Raw genomic sequence first — 20535 nt, 5'->3', positions numbered from 1 at the left:
ATATTTTGTACAATGATTATTTCAACAGTAGGGTGTGAGTACAGGGGTACATTCTGTCACAGGTCCTCTAGTGACACCTCCTGGGGTGTCAGCCAAAATCACCTTACTTGCTATGAAATTGAAAGACACTGTCATTATAAAGCACATATTGGGGTGGGCAGAGAGAATTAAGAAAAATCAGATGATTGGCCCCCAAAATCATGAGATTAAATAGTGTTTTTTGACCTCTCTTGTGGCTGCAGTGGCCTGACTCATAATTTTCAAACTTGTGGAGTTGGTAATACTGAAATTCGGCACAAAGTCCAAAAGAAAAGTTAAGATAACAAATTCTTATTTCTGTGATTTAGAGAGAATGAGTCTCATAAAGAAGGAAGCTTTAAGAAGCTTTCTTAAAGTTCTATTTCTAGACAGGCTGAAATAATTGTTATAGCATAGCTATTATGTATTCAACCTTGTCTGAGAAGAAACTGTCTTGAGACAAAAAGGATTTAAAAATACTTCTAGCATTTGTATTTGATTCTGTCAGATGCAGCTTGCTTTTGAGGTACTTGTTTGTCTGTTAGTGTGTCCAGTCCTCTTGTCAAGTAAATGTAATAGTTGGTTCTTTATGAACTGTAGCCCAGGTGTGAGAAACACAAAACCTGACCTAGAAAATGGAGTAGCCAAAACAAGACCAGACCTGAGGAAGAAACCTGAGGATTCAGTCCATCATCACGCACAATATTGTGTCTACCTGGAATACTATGACCAGAAACTTCCAATTAAAGCCAACGAATGTTAATTAGACATCTGATGCATTGCACAAAATAAAGTCAAATTTAATCTGACAGTCTCAGTCATGTTACTAAAATATATCTGTAATGTTGAAATCCATGACACACACAAGGGACATTTATTTGCATGAAAATTTGATCAAGCCTGATGAATAACATATAAGCCATAGAGTAGTAAACATCCTGCCTACTAAGAAAAAATTCACCGTGAAGTCTAGCCCTTTCATTCAACTTTTATACAGCTTTGCATTATGTGATGTGATTTCTTGCAGTGTAATAATCTTTTAAAATAAATGTCACATGCATTGAAAAAATACTGTTATTGGTTTATTAAAATGTGCAGAGTGCTATTATATGAATGGAGAAACATAAAACATCAGACAACTGCACTGAAACAAAGGCATTGTGTACATTTAAGAGTAACCCCAGCTGAGCAATCAGTGGCGAGCAACTGTTCTAACTGCCAGTGAGTTGACCTCTAAAGGTGATTTCTAGGATTTTTTTCCCTGGGTCAGATGAGATGGTGTCAGAAGTTACTATTATTTGTATTACTGTAACACCTTCCAATAAAAGGAAATGCCAGACTTGAGCCCTCCACAAGATTGTCAATTTAATAAGGCTAGGGAAGGGCCTGAACAGGAGCACTTCGACAACATTACAGGGAGAGTTATTTTCTATATAGTTTCCCTTCCTTTCAAAAAAACTGCAGCACACTGAAAAGTTTTGGGATGAGAAAGCAAATTGAATTTAACACAAAAATAAACAAATGATTCTGCACCGCTTACATCAGAAAGGACCTGGTTGGAAGTGAGGAAGAGGGTTTATTGGAGTGGCACAACATAATTCTTAGATTCCCACTGCATAAATCAGGTTTTCCACGTGCATCAATGTGTTGTGACACTGCCTCAAAATTACACTGTGCAAACAAAACTTTAACATCCTTAATTCTAGTCAAGCATTTTATGCTAACCTTCTGGGAAGGAGGAGCAGTGTTCAGGTGCTAAGGTGATTAGCACCAACATAAAATGATAGATGCAGATTCGACTTGATGACAATGTTATGTCATTTGCAGTGTTGTCGTAGCTGTGGTGGCCCCAGGATATGAGAGACACAAGGTGGGTGAGGTAATAGCTTATGTTGGACCAACTTCGGGTGGTGAGAGACAAATTTGGGAGCTACACAGAGCTCTTCTTTCGGACCTGAAGAGCTCCATGTAGCTCCAAAGCTGGTCTCTGGCACCAACAGAAGTGGGGCCAATACACCGTATTACCAGTCCACCCACCTTGTCTGTCTCCCTCAACGCTATGGCATGAGGTTTAGCGGCTGCACGGCACCATGCCGTGGTGACGCTGCGCCACATTCCAGTGCTGTGTGACGCCATGACATGACAATAGGATGCAACCATGATGTCATCACTCCGCTGTGGGGCCGCGGCGCAATGCGGCGCCAGGGTACTAGCGCTTTTCCAGACAGGACTCGCGGCCGCCGCCTCGAGGAGAGCTGATTCCAGCGGGGGGCATCTCCCGTCTCTCGCCGGGGGCAGGGGAGATGGCGTAAGGCGCGGCAGCTACTGCGGCGGCTCGGCTGCCAGAGGCCGCTGAGCTCCGCCCCCGGCAGCGGCAGCCGGGGGTGGGGCCTGGGCGGCTCGGGGCGGGTCCCGCAGAGCGGCGGCTAGTGCGGCCGGTTCCGGGTGGCGGGAGAGACGCGAGCGCTACGGTGCTGCCGGGCATGAGGATGCCGGTGGGTGCAGCCGCGGGGGAAGAAGGGGCCGCGCAGAGCCCCGGCCCCGCCGCCGTCTCCCTGGGCTTGAGCGTGGCCGTGGTCTCCAGCCTGGTGAACGGTTCCACCTTCGTGCTGCAGAAGAAAGGCATCGTGCGGGCGAGAGGACGAGGTACGGGGGCTGCAGCGCCGCCCGGCACCCCCTGGTCTCCCACCTCCCCCGGGAGAAGCCAGCCCCCGCCTTAACGCTTTGCATTACCGCCCACCCCCGGGCGCCCTGCTGCGATCCCCTCCCCGGATGCCTTCCTCACAGCCCGGAGTGAGGATCAGCCCCTGCCCGGTTGGTAGCCACCCCACGGCAGATCGGGTGGCTCTAGCATCCCCCGCCGTGGCGCACACGGTAGCCCTTGCAACCTCATGCATTTCCCCTTTGTAGAGCGTCTCCCGCTGCCAGAGGCAGCCTTTGCTCCCCTAAAGGGAGGGGTCCTTTTCTGCTCCCTCCCTCTAGATAACCTGTGGGGGGAGGACCTCAGCCCCTTCAAATAGCTTGGGGGGCGGGCTGAGGTGCTCAGTGCATGCGGGAGGGAGGACGCTCTGTCTAATGCTGCCGCACTGCTTTAGAGCGGAGAGCAAGACAGTTTCAGCTCGTGTGGCTACTGCAGAACAGGTCTGGCCTCACTGTTACTTAAACTCTTCACCATGGTCCTTGACCTTCATGTTCTTTCCTTTCAACCTTCCCTGCCAATTCCCTTGTCTCTGCACTCGTCTTAATCTGATTGCTCCAATGAATCAGTAAGAAACTTAAAAAAAAAAAATAGCTGGAGCACAGGTCCTATGATCTGAGTTATTGCTGGCTAAAGAGGGAAAGGGCCCAATGGATCTGCTGAGTAGCTTGGCTATAGTATACCTACAGAATGATAGTAAAATCATGGCAATGGAGTGGGAGAGAAAGAAAATGTGCTTCTATTCAGATAGAGAAGTTTGGGTTCTTTTCTAGTCTGCCAAAAACAAATCTGTGGACTCTAGTTAGGGTCTATTGTTACATGCAGTATAGCTGTAGTCATGTCGGTCTTTGGATATTACAGAAACAAGGTGGGTGAGGTAATATCTTTTATTGGACCAACTTCTACAAGTTTTTGAGCCCTATAAAGCTCTTCTTCAGGTCTGGAAAGGTACTCCTATAGCTAAATGCAAGTGGAACAGATTGTTTAGCATAAGTAGTTAGCACACCTTTTAAGGGACAGTGGCCAATTAACATCTCTGCAGTCATAAAACAAAAAGAGAGGGTTAGTGGGTTACAGACTTCTATAACAAGCCATAAATCCAGTGTCTGTATTCAGTCCGTGATTTTTAGTGTCTAGAAAAGTTTTGAATTTAAGCTCCCACGCTCATCTTTTGAATGTGTTGTATAGGTTTCTTTTGATGATGAAGACTGATAGGTCAGACATTGAGTGATTGCTTTGTGCAGTAATGATCTCCACTGATGTAATGAACCCCCTCCCCCCTGCACAACACACCTTTCAAGAACCATGGATTTTCTATATGTCTATCACAACATGGTATACTTCAGCCTGTGCACTAAATGCCCCCAATAACAACTATGTTGGTGAAACCAGACTGTGCTCTCAAATTAATTTACACAGGAAAACGATAAAAGACAAAAATATCCTGTGACCTCAGGATGAACACTTTTCACAAAGCAATAGCTCTATATCTGACCTATCTGTCCTCATAGACACTATGTACCTTGAATGATCCCTTAGAACAGTGGATTTCAAACTTTTTTTCTGGCGACCCAGTTGAAGAAAAGTGGTGATTCCCGTGACCCAACGGAGCTGGGGATGAGGGGTTTGGGGTGTGAGAGGGGCTCAGGGCTGGGGTAGAGGGTTGGAGGGTGGGGCTGGGAACAGGACTGGCTTTAGGCCGATTCAGCCGATTCGGCTGAATTGGGCCCCGCGCCAAGAGGGCCCCACGCTGCAGCTCTCCACCCCGCCCCCAGCTCACTTCCCCCTCCTCCCCTCCCCTGAACGCTCCGCCCCCTCCCCTGCTTCCTGCGAATCTCTGATTCGCGGGAAGTCTGAAAAGAAGCTGGGGCGGGCCGGCAGCACAAGATAAGCTGGGGTGGTGGGGGCGCGAGAAGGGCTCCGGGGAGGCGCGGCCCGTTCCCGCAGGCCCCAGCGGCTCTGGCCCAGCTTGGCTCCAGCCCGGCCCCCGCAGCGCGGCCCGGGTCTGGTCCGGCGCGGCCCGGGTCTGGTCCGGCGCAGCTCGGGTCTGGTCCGGCGCAGCTCGGGTCGGCTCCGGCCCGGCCCAGTCCCCGCGGCTCGGGTCGGCTCCGGCCCGGCCCGGTCCCTGCGGCACGGCCCCCACGGCGCGGCTCTGGTCCCCCCTCCCGCCCCCGGCGCGGCCCCCGCGGCGCGGCTCCGGGTCGGACCCAAGCCCGGCAACCCCAGCCGGAGCGCGGCTCGATTCAAGCCCCGCCCCCAGGAATCAGGCCCCGCTCTTGCTAAAGCCAACCCTGGCTGGGAATGAGGGGTTGGGGGCAGGAGGGGGCTCCTGGTTTGGGCTCAGAGCTGGGGCAGGGGATTGGGGCACAGGGTTGGGATGCAGGCTTACTTCGGACGGCTCCTGGTCAGCGGCACAGTAGGAGTGCTAAGGCAGGGCTGGCTTCCTACATGTCCTGGCACCGTGGACCACGTGGTGCCCTGGAAGCAGCCAGCAGCAGGTCTGGCTCCTAAGTGGAGGTGCACAAGCAGCTCTGCACAGCTCTTGCCCACAGGCACCGCCTCCCCTCAACTCCCATTGGCTAATGGTGCTTGGGGCGGGGGCGGCGTGCAGAGCCCCATGCCCCCCCTCCCCCCACCCCTTCCCCGCCTAGGAGCCGGACCTGCTGCTGGCCACTTCCGGGGCGGTGTTAGAACAGGTAGGGACTAGCCTGCCTTAGCCAGGCAGCACCGCCGATGGGACTTCTAATGGCCCGGGCAGTGGTGCTGATCAGAGCCACCGCGACTCAGTGCCTTACATTCCATGACCCAATACTGGGTTGAGACCTGCAGTTTGAAAACCACTGCCTTAGAATATGTGCTAATTACTTATGCTAATCAGTCCATTCCACCATATTTAGCTGTGATGCTCTGGGAGTACATTTCCCAGATCTGAAGAAGAGCTCTGTGTAGCTTGAAAGCTTGTCTCTTTCATCAACAGAAGTTGTACTGTAATATGTTTTATTGGACCCTCACCCACCTTCTGACTCTAGACAGGGGAAGAAATATAAACCCCCAGCCTTTTACTGAAAGTAATTTGGGAATCCATCCCTCTCTGTCATGACTTTAACTGTCACCTGGACATCAAATTACTGAGGATTTTCATCCCATATCAGCTATTCAAAGCAGAAAGCACCAGCAAGGGCTTTCATGCTCTTCCTTTAGGAGCAGTTAAGGTGGATGGAGAAGGTACTCTACATGGAAAAAATCCATGCTCTAATGTTAGGGAACTGGCATCTTTGATTTGGATGTCCAGTTATGAAATTTATTCAGTCCTGCTGCCTGAGGAAACTTGATTGTAAAATACAGCACATGAAACTTCTCTGATTGTGGATAGTCACATGTTGGTTTCAATGTTCACCCATAAAGTTAAAATATTTTTATATCAGAAGTCAATGGTTGGAGTGAATAGCAAGAAATAAACAATAATAACAAAATCCAGATATGAAGTCAAACGGAAACAGTCAAGATGAGTTAAGCATAGTTATCAATGTACTTCTAAGTCTGGCTCAGTTGCTCGCTTCATGAAATACTGCAGCACCACTCATGATCTCTGATTTAAAAACAAATATTTATCTTGTAATATTTTATGTACATTTGATAAGAGAGTTACTGGCTAGAGAAAGATGTAAAAACTCTTTCCATAGAGTAGTACCAATGCATCTCCATTTTGTTCTTTCATAGATTCCAAGACCAGAAGGGACCATGTGATCATCTAGTCTGACCTTCTGTATAACACAGGCCATAGAATGTCCCTAAAATAATTCCTACAGCAGATCTTTTAGAAAACATCCCATCTTGATATAAAAATTATCAGGGAGGGAGAACCCACCAGGAGCCTTGCAACATTGTTCTAATGGTTAATAACTCTCACCATTAAAATTTATGCTTTATTTCCAGTCTTAATTTGTCTAGCTTCAACTTCCAGCTAACTTTCTTATTTGCACCCCCTCTTTGTTCTGGTTCTCTCATAAGCACACACTGCCAATTATGCTGAATTATGTGGTTATCTTGTCTTGTGGAGAAATGCCCACCAAGTATTATAAAACCACCAGACTTTTTTTCTTTGTTATATAACTATAAGCCTTAATGTGAAGTTGGGTTCCTAAAGTAAAAATGTAGAGCAGTAGCTCATTGTGCTGCCCAGTTAAATGTTTCTGACAAATCAACATGATTATTACAAATTCACAATTTGTCATTTTGTGTGTGTTCTGAAATCACAGTTTTCTAAAGCATGATATTATTTGCTAACAGAGTTTTTATGTTTTGAATTTATCTGTAAGAAATAGCAACATTTGTCTTTTTCCACCCCCTAAATCCTTGCTTTGGAATGATTATAAGAGGAAACTCATAGACTGTGTGTTGCACTGTAATCAATTACATTTTGCTTGTAGCAGTCATTCTTTTTGTATTTGTGTGTGTGTGTGTGTGTGTATGTATATATATAGATAGATAGATATAGATAGGGAACTCTTATTGAATATCTATTCAAATTACCAGAACATGTTGGATATGACCTCCAGAATTTTTTTTTTTTTTATATTACTGGTCTAGGATCAGCTCACATTTCAAGATCAGGCTGTTTCTGATGTGTTCGTGATGGACTTATTCAAGCATAACAAGCAACTGCATTACTACCTGCTGACAGCATGATCTAACAAGTTTATTTTGCATTTTCCACAACTGCAGCATTGTGTGACATTTTAAGGCCCTGTACACACTGCTGCTTTTACTCCTGAGGACATTCTGTGCCAAAAAAAATAAAAATTCTGCACCCAATATTTTAAAATTCTGCAAGTTTTATTTGTCAATAAATAAATGCAGAGGCTCCAGCATGGCAGTGGGAAGCACAGGCCATTGGCTGTATGAAGGTGGGAGATCACACTAGAGTTTTATGGCGGGAGGGATAGCTCAGTGGTTTGAGCATTGGCCTGCTAAACTTAGGGTTGTGAGTTCAATCCTTGAGGGGGCCACTTAAGGATCTGGGGCAAAATCAGTACTTGGTCCTGCTAGTGAAGGCAGGGGGCTGGACTCCATGACCTTTCAAGGTCCCTTCCAGTTCTAGGAGATAAGTATAGCTCTTAAAAAAAAAAGAAAGAAAAAAAAAAAAAAAAAAAGCCTCCCCCAACCCGGTGGGATTCAGTGGTGAGGCTGCATGGATTCAGTGGTGAGGCTGCACCCAACCCATAGCACAAGGCCTGGTCCTGCCCCTCTGTGCCAGGCACACCAGGTGTGGGGCAGGCAGGCTCAATCAGACAGGATCCAAGTGTGGAGCAGCTCAGTAAGGGGGAATCCAGGGGTGGGGTGAGAGGATTCTGTTTGGGACAATCTGGGTGCAGGCAACTCAGTTGGGGGGGGGGTCCTAGGTGTGGGGGAATCTGGATGCACAGAGGCTCGTGCGGGGGTTCCAGGTGCAGGGGCAATGGGACTCTGCAGGGGCTTCCAGGTGAAAGTGGTTGGGGCTCAGTGGAGGGGCCTGGGTATGGGGTTTCAGCAGGGGCATCTCAGTGCTGGAGGAGTAGGACATGGTGGGGTGGGAGTCTGGGTGCAGCTAGCTGGGTCAGTGGTGTGTGTGGGGGGTCTGGATGTGGGGGCTCAGGCTCGTCAGGGAGTGGAGGGAGGTCTGGGGGGGGGTGGGCTGGGGGCGGGGGGGGGGGGGGTCTGAGTGCAGGGGGCTCCAGATGCGGGATTGAGATTCAGTGGGGTGGGGTTCAGGTATGGAGGGCTAGTGGGGTTCTGGGCATACAGGGTGAGGCTTGGCAGGGGTTTCTGGGTATGGGAGGTCTGGATGAATGGTAGTTGGGCGGATGGAGGAGCAGCTCCCTGTACAGTGACCCCTCCCCCTGTTGCTGAGGAGCAATGGGGGCAGGGAACAAGGGAGGATGCTGAGCTTCCTGCAGCTGGGGCAGGTTTCTAGGGCTGGGTCTGACACAGTCCCAGCCACTCCTTGCAGGGAAAGCGGAAGTCCTGTCCTCTCCTGCCTCTAGCCCAAGCCGGGACTAGCAGCTGATCCCGGCTCAGGGTAGGAGCCACTGGCTGGGGTGTCCCCAGCCCTGCGGTGATTTACCTTTCCGCCAGCTGCTCTCAGGGCTGCCCAGAGGATTCAGGGGGCCTGGGACAAAGCAGGGGAGCTGCGGCGCTTGTACTCACCCAGCGGCGGTCCGGGTCTTCGGCAGCATTTTGGCGTCGGGGGGGGGGCCTTCAGTCACTCCGCGTCTTCGGCAGCACTGAAGAGCCCCCCGCTGCCAAAATGCCGCTGAAGACCCGGACCGCCTCCAGGCCAGGGCTCGCGGGGTCCCTTCAGGGCCTGGGGCAAATTGCCCCACTTGCCCCCTCCGGGCGGCCCTGGCTGCCTGAAAAAATGTACCTGCGCTGCTAGGGAGTGGTGTGTTACTGCTCTTGCAGCTTTCCTTTGCTTCTCTGTCAGAAAGTCATTTTTCTGTGGGGAAGCAAAGAAATCTATGGGGGACATGAATTCTACACATGCATAGTGGTGCAGAATTACCCCAGGAATATGCTCTGTAAACACAAGTTTAATTTTTGTTGGATTGTTTGTTTTCTTTTTTTCTTTCACAAGTGATATTTACACAACAAACACATTTCAGGAGTAACTTGGTTACAACATTGTCGTTCCCAGCATAAGTAAATCAAATTTCCATTTTGCTGTGTAGCTGGGACCTAACCATGTTTAAAGAATTATGCTAAAGTCGTGAACTCTCAAATTCACATAATTTAATGTTTTTTTAGTATTGGTAGTTGAACGTCAAATATATAAAATAACATTAATGTCACAAAATATATTGAAAAGTTACTTGTATCTCCACTATGTTTTTTTCTTGGCAAATTTTGAATGCCAACCTACTGAGGACAGCATTTCCTAATTTCTGTATACAAGAGGGAGCTACAAAAGCCCAGCAAAATTAAGTAGCAAAAATATGGAATCCTAAAAGATAGTAGGCCAGTGTTTTCTCCATTTTAATATATTGGGCCAGTATAGCTTGAATGTGGAAGTCAGAACTAACATAGGGCATGAGTCAAAGCTCATTGAAGTCAGAGGGTGTCTTTCCATTGATTTCAGCAGGCTTTGCATTAGGTCCATAATTGACAACATGATACTTGCCTCTTCGAGTTTTTGCTACACTAGTGAGATACTATCAAACTGTGCTTGGAGAGGAACAGCAGTAGGGGGGACAAATATTTTGTGAAGTTAATTTATTAGTGTTGATATTCTGTGTAATTTTACAACTATTGAGACATTTTTATTTTATATACAGTAACAGAAATGTAAAAAGTTTGATAAATTAGACACCCACTCAAAAACTGATCATAGTGCTTACTGTCATATTTTTTTTTCTCCCCTTTCAATTCCGATGTGGTTTTAGCAGCCATTATTTTAGGAGTCCCTAGAGTTAAAGGTTATTGCTTTATGCTATTTGGGATTCTGAACTTTCAGCTGATGAGTAAAACATGGGTTTGATTTCTAGCAATTTGTAAGAGAGCATCTGCTAAAGTAAGAGCAGAACTAAAGTGTGGGCATACGGGCAGGAAATAATAACCAGAATAATGTGATGTTAATGTCTGACACCTTGCAGACTACCCAAGACAAACACAAATGTTCTGCTCCTTGAGAGTTTTCCTGGTGTCTAGCCCTGATGGTCTGCAAGATATTAGACCTTAAAATATCTAGTAGTATTTGGACAGGCATTAATTTATTTTAACATGGTTTTCTATTTTTTTGCTCTGGTCCAGGACTTATTGTAACTCATAATGGACCTTGGACTCTTATAACTTTTTTTAATATTGATTTTCTTTAGGATTCTCCAATAGGAAAATAAAACTCATGATTTGTAAAGTGTGTCCTGAAAAATCATATCTTTCTTTTAGTCAAGTTTTAAGAATATCACAGCTCCCTAGTAAATTCCACGTTAAAAGTCTAAGGTAAAATAGTAGATGAAAAATCCATAAGAATTGTCTGATGATATAATGAAAATATACAGTCTCAAGATTGGTAGGTAGGCAGTTAAGGAACAGTCTGGAGTTTTCACCCATGTCTTTGAAATGTAACATGTTCACGTCCCAGAGAAGGCCTAGATCACATAGCCACAGGAGACTAAGAGCTTGCCAAATGTCCACACCCAAACATCTTCTCTGACAGATTTCTCTGTAAGTATCTTAAATTTGTCCCAGCCAAATTGGCTTGTAGAAATTATTCTTTGCCTCTTAGGCCAGATTTTCTGAAAGATAACCCTATCTCCTGGTAATGGCATGTATGATGAATAGAATCTTCAGAAACATTTGTGGATATTTCAAGGCTTCCTTTAATATAGGATGAGGATATTTCATAAGCACTTGAAATGGACTTTCTAATGATCAGATGCATCAAGAAAGCATACCAGGATTAGTTAGGCCAGATTAATAGAATATCAGGGTTGGACGGGACCTCAGGAGGTCATCCAGTCCAACTCCCTGCTCAAAGCAGGACCAATCCCCAGACAGATTTTTTTCCCCCCCAGATCCCTAAATGGCCCCCTCAAGGATTGAAGTCACAACTCTGGGTTTAATAGGTCAATGCTCAAACCACTGAGCTACCATCATAGTTTTTTTCTAATGTCCTTACAACTATGTGCGAGAGTATGAGAAAATACTAGTGTAGCTCTAATGTTGCTCTTTTATATTTTTTCGAATAGCACTCATCCACTCTTTTTCTATGTTGCCTCTTCTAGGTGCTTCATATTTAACAGATATAGTATGGTGGTCTGGTACTATTGCAAGTAAGTATCTAATGTTGTAAGATAATGTAAAGAATGGTATAGCATAGATGATTGGATTTTAAATAGCCTATTATGTATTGTAGTGTTGATTTTAGCACAGCTCATTAGCCTTCACAGAGTTATCTTTCTACCAAAATGTAAGAAGCCTTTGATATGGAAATTATTAGCACTCACACAATAACTGTACCTGTGATGCATCTGTGAATTGTGATAGTAAGGTCAATTTTTTTTAAAGGCAGTTTAATAAGAAATTGTAATTCCATACCATAAGGCTTATTTATTATATGTTAATTTTTAGATCAGAAAACACTTAGCCAACTTTCACCTTTAGTATTTTGTCATTTCTAGCTACAGTAACTTTTTGTCACTCTACTGCAAAAAGTAGGCGGCTGAATCCTTGGGCAGTGCTGGGTATGAGATGAATACAGACCTCTGTGACCCTTATTCACACAAATAGTCTCACTGATTACTCTGAATGGATTGGTGATGTGGAGTCCAAGAAAAGATAAAGAGTAGCTAGCATGTTCTATTCTCAGTTCAGTTAGTGGGAAAGATGGCGTCCTACCTTTGTACTCTAATCTAATCTTTTGGGGACTATTAGTATTGCTGTGATATGGATTCCTTCAATGTATGTAAATCGCAAATAGTCATCACGCTTTTTGTAAAAAGAAGAACAGGAGTACTTGTGGCACCTTAGAGACTAACAAATTTATTAGAGCATAAGCTTTCGTGGACTACAGCCCACTTCTTACTCTGAAACACTTTTTGTAGTGTTCCAAGTGTTGCAAAGGAAATGGAAACCACCAGGTTCCTTGATGACGATTCTCTCCATGTGGGAAAGTCTTCTGCAGCAAGTGTAAAGCCAGCAGAGTGGCTCCTCTGTCTCTAGAGTACCACCTATGCTTCTTTAACCTGGGTTGGGATGGAATTTGGGAATCTGTAATCAGCTCCCTGACAGCTCTGCTACTCTGCTCTGACCACTGGAAGCTGGGTGCAGTAGCAATTCTGTTCTATAGTGTTTAAAATGAGCCTGTCTGCTCATTTGTTGTGAGGCCTCCGTTTTGAATATCTGGACAGAAGGAGTGAGGAAAAAGAGAGAGGGTTTTCTCAATGAGCCAGTGTAACCCTGATTAAGCCAACTGACTGAGTTTTGTGAAGCCAAAATTGCTCAAGAGAATGATGTGTTGGCTGCTATCCATCAGCTGGCATGTCAAAACTAGGCATCTAGCAGCTTATAAAAGCACCATGGAAAGAGTTAACTAGAACGGTGGCTCTTGACCTTTCCAGACTACTGTACCCCTTTCAGGAATCTGATTTGTCTTGTGTACCCGAAGTCTCACTTAAAAACTAGTTGTTTACAAAATCAGACATAAAAATACAAAAGTGTCACAGCACACTATTACTGAAAAATTGCTTATGTTCTCATTTTTACCAGATAATTATAAAATAAATCAATTGGAATGTAAATATTGTGCTTACGTTTCAATGTATAGTGTATAGAGCAGTATAAACAAGTTATTATCTGTATGAAATTTTAGTTTGTACAGATTTTGCTAGTGCCTTTTATGTAGCCTGTTATAAAACTAGGCAAATATGTAGATGAGTTACTGTACCCCCTGGAAAACCTCTAAGTACCCCCAGGGGAATGTGTACCCGTGGTTGAGAACCACTGAACTAGAATGCTGTGAATTCAGAATTTCAATCCAGTCACAAACAGTAAGAACCAGATAGAGAACTGTGGAACCCAAAGAAGGGTGGAATCTTTGGAATCTAGTAAATATCCACAATGCCTTGGGGGAACTACAGCAGTTGATATCCTATACATTACAAATTGGCTTGTTTGGGATTTTGGATGACTAACAAAACCATCAGAGACTCTTATCAGTTTGCCTCCCACAAGGTTTATTTAAATAACTTGGTTCCCTGATACAAAAGAGTGAATTCACTTGCAAGTGACAGTGTTACTTGCAAGAGCCGCTATTTCAGTGCAAACATCTAGACCCAGAAAAACACCACCTGTGGGTTTTTTGTGGTGGAACCCACAGGATTACTGCAGACTTCAAAGAAGAAGAGCTCAAATACTATGAGATGGATCCATATAAATAGAAGAATGGTTAGTTCTGCAGTGCAAGGCTCTTAACAGCAGGCAAGTGGTAACAGCTATAAAAAGATGCCATTGAGTGTGCTCAATAAATGGCACCCTGCCACTGAGAGATTTCCAAGAAAACATGGTTTTCCAAGATAACGCTGAAAGTGTGGCACACATTTCCCAGTGTTTGCAATGTGAACATTACAGAGTGCTTTGCCCAGCAAAAGAAACTTTATTAAAAATAGTCTTGATGAGACCTCTGTATGTGGTCTGCCAGAAGATAGTTAACCATTTTAAACATGATGCTGCTGTTTCCAAAGTAAGAAGCAGACTACAGGCAGATTGGCTGTAGTGGGACATAGGGCTTGTCTTCACTATGGGGGTATGTCAACCTACGTTATGCTATTCCAGCTATGTGAATAACAGTTGGAGTTGACATAGCTTAGATCGACTTACTGCAGTGTCTTCACTGCGCTGCGTTGACGGGAGATGCTCTCCAGTTGGCTTACCTTACTCTTCTTGGAGAAGTGGAGTACCGGGGTCAACCGGAGATGACTCTGCCATTGATTAGTGGGTCTTCACTAGACCTGCTAAATCGACCCCTGCTGCATTGATTGCAGCACCGTAATGAAGACCAGCACTCAGTCACAAAGTGCCGCTCCTTGAATCATATGTAGAAAACTAACGGACTCGTCATTTTCTGCTCAGAGGAAGCAAAGGCGTTGGCTCAGGCGTACTGAAACATGGCCAAGATTATTATTGACTTTCTTGAGCTGTTTAAGGAGTTAATTCAACTTAGATTATAAACTCTTTGGGGCAGAGACCATCTCTTTGTTCTGTATTTATACAGTGATTAACAGTGGTTTCCGGCTCCATGACTAGGGCTCCTAGGAGCCACTACAATACAAATAATGAAGAATAATAACTTGAGTGGAACTTCAGAGATACTTATGTGTTTGTCTTTGTACAGCTACTAGGGCTCTGACAATCCACCTCAACCATGAAGTCAGGGGATCTGAGCCATGAAAAAGCAAATTTTAATATGAGCAACTGAGCAGTGGGGAGTCCAAGGGAGGATATGGTGTACCCAGCATACTCTCTCTTCAGTTCAAAGTCTTTCCCTTCAATTCTGAATATCTCAAAGCCAGAGCTGCCATATGTGCTTCCTGGAAAAACCATGCACACAAACGAGAGAGCTCAATAAAGAGCAGAGTTTAGAGGGACTATAATCCAGTCCAACTCCTAGGTAAAGACAGCATGCAAAAGATCATGACTGACTCTTGGGCTTTACAGATGTGGCTGACTGACTGCTAGCTACCTCACTAGATTCAGTACTACATGCACAGGTAACACCAGTGAATTGAGTCAGCATAATGCCACCTTACTCCATATCTTGTAAATTTGTTTTCTTTCCTCAGTGTTCCTTATGAGGTTCCTCAGCTTTACTGAGCTGTGAACTTGTTTGGTGAATGAATTAATGTTTGTATAGTGCTTTGCAGATGTAAAGCATTAGTTAAGTATAAAGAAGTAGTATCATGATGATGGTATTTGACAGTAGGGTGCAGAAAGGCTTGGTTTCTTGAAATGATTTGATTTTAAGTGCTAGTAATGGCCACAACTTGAAATTCCAGTTTAGTCTAGTATATTGTACTGCACATTCAGTCTCAAAGTTTTTGTTTATTATTGATAATAACTAATATGAAAGCTGTCTTATTGTAAGATGGGCTGGCATTTCTAAAACTAGTCAATATTTTTATAATGCAGCTTTTTAATGACATTTTCAATATATGAAATATTAAGCACAGTTATTTTATGTAGTGATGTGGTCAATTTGGAATTCCATTTTTAGTATAAGACTGTGAGGGGCAGATTCTCAGCTAATGTAAATTGTCATAGCTCCATGGTGCGTTACGCTGGTTGAGGATATGCCCCCTGAATATTGTATTGTGTACAGATTGTGTTTTAATTTAGTATCCAACAGCTTTTAACAAAGTATTTAATATCTGACTATTCCTCTCCCCGTACCCACTCAGTGGTTTCCTCACATCCCTCGGCGAGACCGGTGCTGTTGTGGGGCACTACAGCCAGCTATATGGGATTCCAAATATCTCATGCTTTAGAACAGGGGTGGACAAACTACAGCCCGCGGGCTGGATCGGGTGCCTCAGGGCTTTGAATCAGACCCGCGGCGTTGGCGGCACCACGTCCCTGCGGCCTCTGAGCGGGGGGGGAAGAGGGCTCTGGCCGTTGCCTCCAGGCATCACCCCCCGCAGCTCCCATTGGCCGGGAACGGGGAACCGCAGCCAATGGGAGCTTCGGGGGAGTTACCTGGAGGTGCGGCAAGGGCAGCACACGTGTAGCCCTCCGTCCCCCCCCCCCCTCCTCCAGGGTCCGCAGCACTTCCTGGAGCGGCGCAGGGCCGGGGACAGGGCAGGTGTGCAAGGAGCCTGCACTGGCGACGGTGCATGCCGCTGCCACCCTGAAGCTGCTTTAGGTAAGTGATGCCGGGCCGGAACCCGAACCCCGCCTGCACCCTGCCCCCTATCTCCCTGCCCTGAGCCCCCTGCTGCATCCTGCACCCCTATGCACCCCAACTCCCTGCCCTGAGCCCCCTCGTGTACCCTGCACCCCAACCCCCTGCCCTGAGCCCCCTGCTGCATCCTGCACCCCTAAGCACCCAACCCCCTGCCCTGAGCCCCCTGCTGCATCCTGCACCCCTATGCACCCCCACTCCCTGCCCTGAGCCCCCTCGTGTACCCTGCACCCCAACCCCCTGCCCTGAGCCCCCTGCTGCATCCTGCACCCCTAAGCACCCAACCCCCTGCCCTGAGCCCCCTGCTGCATCCTGCACCCCTATGCATCCCAACCCCCACCCTGAGCCCCCTCATACACCCTGCACCCCTCCTCTGCCCCAATCCCTTGACCTGAGTCCCTTCTTGCACACCGCACCCCCTCCCATACCCCACACTCCTTCACGCACGCACTCCAACCCCCTGCCCCAGCCCTGCATAGAATTTCCCCACCCAGATTTGGCCCTCGGCCCAAAAAGTTTGCCCATCCCTGCTCTAGAATCTAGATCAGGGGTCGTCAACCTTCAGCACGTGACCCATCAGGATAATCTTCTGGCGGATGCAGATGTTCTGGTTACCACTTCCCGCAGCTCCCATTGGCTGGGAACAGTGAACCGTGGCCACTGGGAGCTGTGGGCAACCGTGCCTGCGGACGGTCAACGTAAACAAAATGTCTCGCGGCCCGCCAGCGGATTACCCTGATGGGCCGTGTGCCGAAGGTTGCTGACCCCTGTTGTAGAACATGGGATGCCTAAATTCAGACCTCCCTACATCAGGAAATTTGAGTGCAACCCATGACAGGGTTTCAAATTCTCAGTCTCTTGACTCTCTTCCCTACTTAATTATGAAAAATTATTGAAGAGAACATTAATAAGCAGAATTATTGACGATGCTGTCTTGGTGCCTTCTCTTTTGCAAATAGCCTTTATTTAAAAATATTTAAAAATAATCAGACAGCTGGAAAATTTAGTTTTTGTATAACTGAAAAGTTATGGGCAGAACTAAACAGTTCAGTAACGTTCATCTTCCAGTCAGGTCAGTAGTTATGAGTCAGCATTAAGTAGCTTTTCATTATCCCTATTTACTAAGGGATTTAAAAAACTCTTTTGTGGTTCTCTTAACAGTGGCACTTGGTCAAATTGGGAATTTCTTGGCCTACACTGCAGTTCCAACTGTGTTAGTGACTCCTCTAGGAGCTCTTGGCGTTCCATTTGGGTAAGAATTGTATTTATTTATTTATATGCTGCATTACTTGCTAGCAAAAATGTAGATTCTAAATAAAATCAGTTACCATTGGTGTTCCATCAGGAAAACATAATGCTTGTGGACATTATTTTCCCCTCTCACATTTTAATGAAGTGTAATAAATGTAGTTGACAGATTCTTTGCCCAGAAAGATGAATAGTGTTTAAATGTCAGCTGTTATCAACAAGTTAAACAGATTACCAAAATTGCACCACATGTTTGTGGTGGTAAATGGTCAGTTTTCAGAATGGAGAGAAGTAAATATTGGTGTCCCCCAGGGGTCTGTACTGGGCCAAGTCCCATTCAACATATTCATAAATGATCTAGAAAAAGGGCTAAACAGTGAAATTTGCAGATGATATAAAACTATTCAAGATAGTTAAGTCCCAGGCAGATTGCGAAGAGCTACAAAAGGATCTCTCAAAACTGGGTGACTGGGCAACAAAATGGCAGATGAAATTCTATGTTGATAAATGCAAAGTAATGCATGTTGGAAAACATAATCCCAACTATACATATAAAATGATGGGGTCTAAATTAGCTGTTACCACTCAAGAAGGAGATCTTGGAGTCATTGTGGATAGTTCTCTGAAAACATCAACTCAATATGCAGTGGCAGTCAAAAAAGTGAACAGAATGTTGGGAATCATTAAGAAAGGGATAGATAATAAGACAGAAATATCATGTTGCCTCTGTATAAATCCATGGTACTCCCACATCTTGAAAACTGCATGCAGATTTGGTCGCCCCATCTCAAAAAAGATATATTGGACTTGGAAAAGGTTCAAAAAAGGGCAACAAAAATGATTAGGGTATGGAACGGCTGCCATATGAGGAGAGATTAATAAGACTGGGACTTTTCAGCTTGGAAAAGAGATGACTAAGGGGAGATATGATTGAGGTCTATAAAATCATGACTCCTGTGGAGAAAGTAAATAAGGAAGTGTTATTTATTCCTTTTCATAACAAGAACAAATGAAATTAATAGGCAGTAGGTTTAAAACAAACAAAAGGAAGTATTTTTTCACACAATGCACAATCAATCTGTGGAACTCTTTGCCAGAGGATGTTGTGAACGCCAAGACTATAACAGGTTCAAAAAAGAACTAGATAAATTGATGGAGGATAGGTCCATCAATGGCTATTAGCCAGGATGGGCAGGGATGGTGTCCCTAGCCTCTCTTTGCCAGGAGCTGGGGATGGATCACTTGATTACCTGTTCTGTTCATTCCCTATGGGGCATCTGGCATTGGCCACTGTTGGAAGACAGGATACTGGGCTAGATGGACCTTTGGTCTGATCCAGTATGGTCGTTTTTATGTTTCTACATGCTTAATCTCTTATCATTCACAGATTCCTTTCCTTTTTGCTGCTGCTTGGATTTCCTCCATTCTTTTTTTATTTCATATTCTTTCTCTCCTTTACTTCCCCCACTTCAAATACACATTGCATTGCATCCTATTGAATTTGGTCCAATTTTTCCAAACAAAGAGATTTTTCCCTTGCCACACCTTCCATTAGCATCAGTGTGCGTGTGCGTGAAGAGAAAGATTCATAAAAATAATGTAATACGCAGCTAAATATTTTGAGAGTATCCAACTTGTAACTGTTAAACTACCATAAAAGAATAACAGTATTTAAAAATAAACAAAACTGTGCACTCCCTGGAGTTTTTTCCACCAGGTGGTGGTAATTGGTGTATTATGCAAAAGGCTGTGTGTTTGTCACAGAAGTCACGGATTCCGTGACTTTCCGGGACCTCTGTGACTTCTGTTGCAGCTGGCTCGGGAGCAGTCACACCGGCTGCTGCTGGGGCCGTCTCGGGCCCTGCCGCCCCCCAGCAGAGGAGTTTGAATGGGGGTGGGGGCTCAGGGCTGGGGATTGGGGTCCGGGGCAGTGCTTACCTGGGGGAGGGGAGGGAGGGACTCCCCGGAAAGGTGACAAGAACTCCTCTCCCTCAGCTCCTAGCTTCACATGATGCCTCCGCCCACAGGCACCGCCCTCGCAGCTCCTATTGGCTGCAGTTCCCAGCCAATGTGAGCTGCAGAACTGGGCCTTAGGGCAGAGCAGAGGCAGCATGTGGAGCTAGGAGCTGGAGGTTGCCACTTACCAGGAGCCAGGTAGGAAAGCTGCCCTTCCCCCGAGCACCCATGGCACGCAACATCCCTTCCCCCAACCATCCAAGCCATGCATATCTCTGCCCCCCCCGCAGTACCCGCAGCTACGCCTCCGGGCTGCATGCGTCTCTTCCCCAGCACCCACGGCAGCACCCCCCCCCGGGCCATGCACATCCTGTCCTCCCGAGCACCCGTGGTGTTCCTTGGGCCGCCCCATTCAGCCCTGCCTGCGCCCAAGTTTTAGTCATTTAGTCAGGGGTATGTAGTAAAAGTCATGGATAGGTCACAGGCCGTGAATTTTTGTTTACTGCCCCTGACCTGTCCATGAATTTTACTAAAAATACCTGTGGCTAAAACCTAGCCTTAATTATGCATCTGAACTGCACTGATATCTACTTTAGGCTGCAAAATGTTTGGGGTTGGTGTCATGTCTTCCTTTGCCTTGAACAGTACTGATCACACAGAGTTAAACAAACAGTGTATTTTGTATGTTTGGGCCATTTACTTGTTTGAATTCAGCCTGTAGTGTTAGTCTCTAAGGTGCCACAAGTACTCCTGTTTGTTTTGCGGATACAGACTAACACGGCTGCTACTTTGAAACCTGTAGTGTTAGTGACCAAAAATCATTGCTACCTCTTTACTGCTTGTGGCCCATGTGAAATGGATTGGTAATCTCCCACCAGATTGCAGTGGATAGGTGTCTGCCTCACAGTTGGCCTGGCCCCCTTGTGCTCTCAGCTAAGAGGTCGAGAGATCAATGAACATAAAGACTGAATTTATTTTCTACCGTCCTCCCCTGTCTTGGGACAGGGCTGAAGTGTATAAATGGGCTACATGCAGGGCCGGCTCTAGCTTTTTTGCTGCCCCAAGCAGCAAAAAAAAGCGCCACCCCCCCGGCTCCCGCCGAGCGCCGTGCCGCCCCCCGCCGAGCGCCACCGGAAGCCCCCCCCAGAGCGCCGCGCACCGCCACCGTGCGCCGGAGCCCCCCCCC

General features: G+C 46.1%; 1 protein-coding gene across 1 annotated transcript in view; it reads left to right on the top strand.

The window, feature by feature from the left end:
* The first annotated feature begins 2410 nt into the window (after window positions 1-2410).
* Window positions 2411-20535, top strand: part of NIPA1 (NIPA magnesium transporter 1) — a 23332-nt gene continuing 5207 nt past the window's right edge. The window contains exons 1-3 of the mRNA XM_034757913.1: window positions 2411-2664; window positions 11476-11523; window positions 17307-17397. Of these exons, the coding sequence (XP_034613804.1) occupies window positions 2502-2664; window positions 11476-11523; window positions 17307-17397 (302 nt within the window). The 5' untranslated portion in view covers window positions 2411-2501. The remainder of the gene's footprint in view (window positions 2665-11475; window positions 11524-17306; window positions 17398-20535) is intronic.

Source organism: Trachemys scripta, chromosome 1 (genome assembly GCF_013100865.1).
Source record: "Trachemys scripta elegans isolate TJP31775 chromosome 1, CAS_Tse_1.0, whole genome shotgun sequence".
NCBI classification, from domain to species: domain Eukaryota; kingdom Metazoa; phylum Chordata; order Testudines; family Emydidae; genus Trachemys; species Trachemys scripta.
Note: the sequence above shows the minus strand (reverse complement) of the source record. Positions and strands in the feature narration are given on the sequence as shown.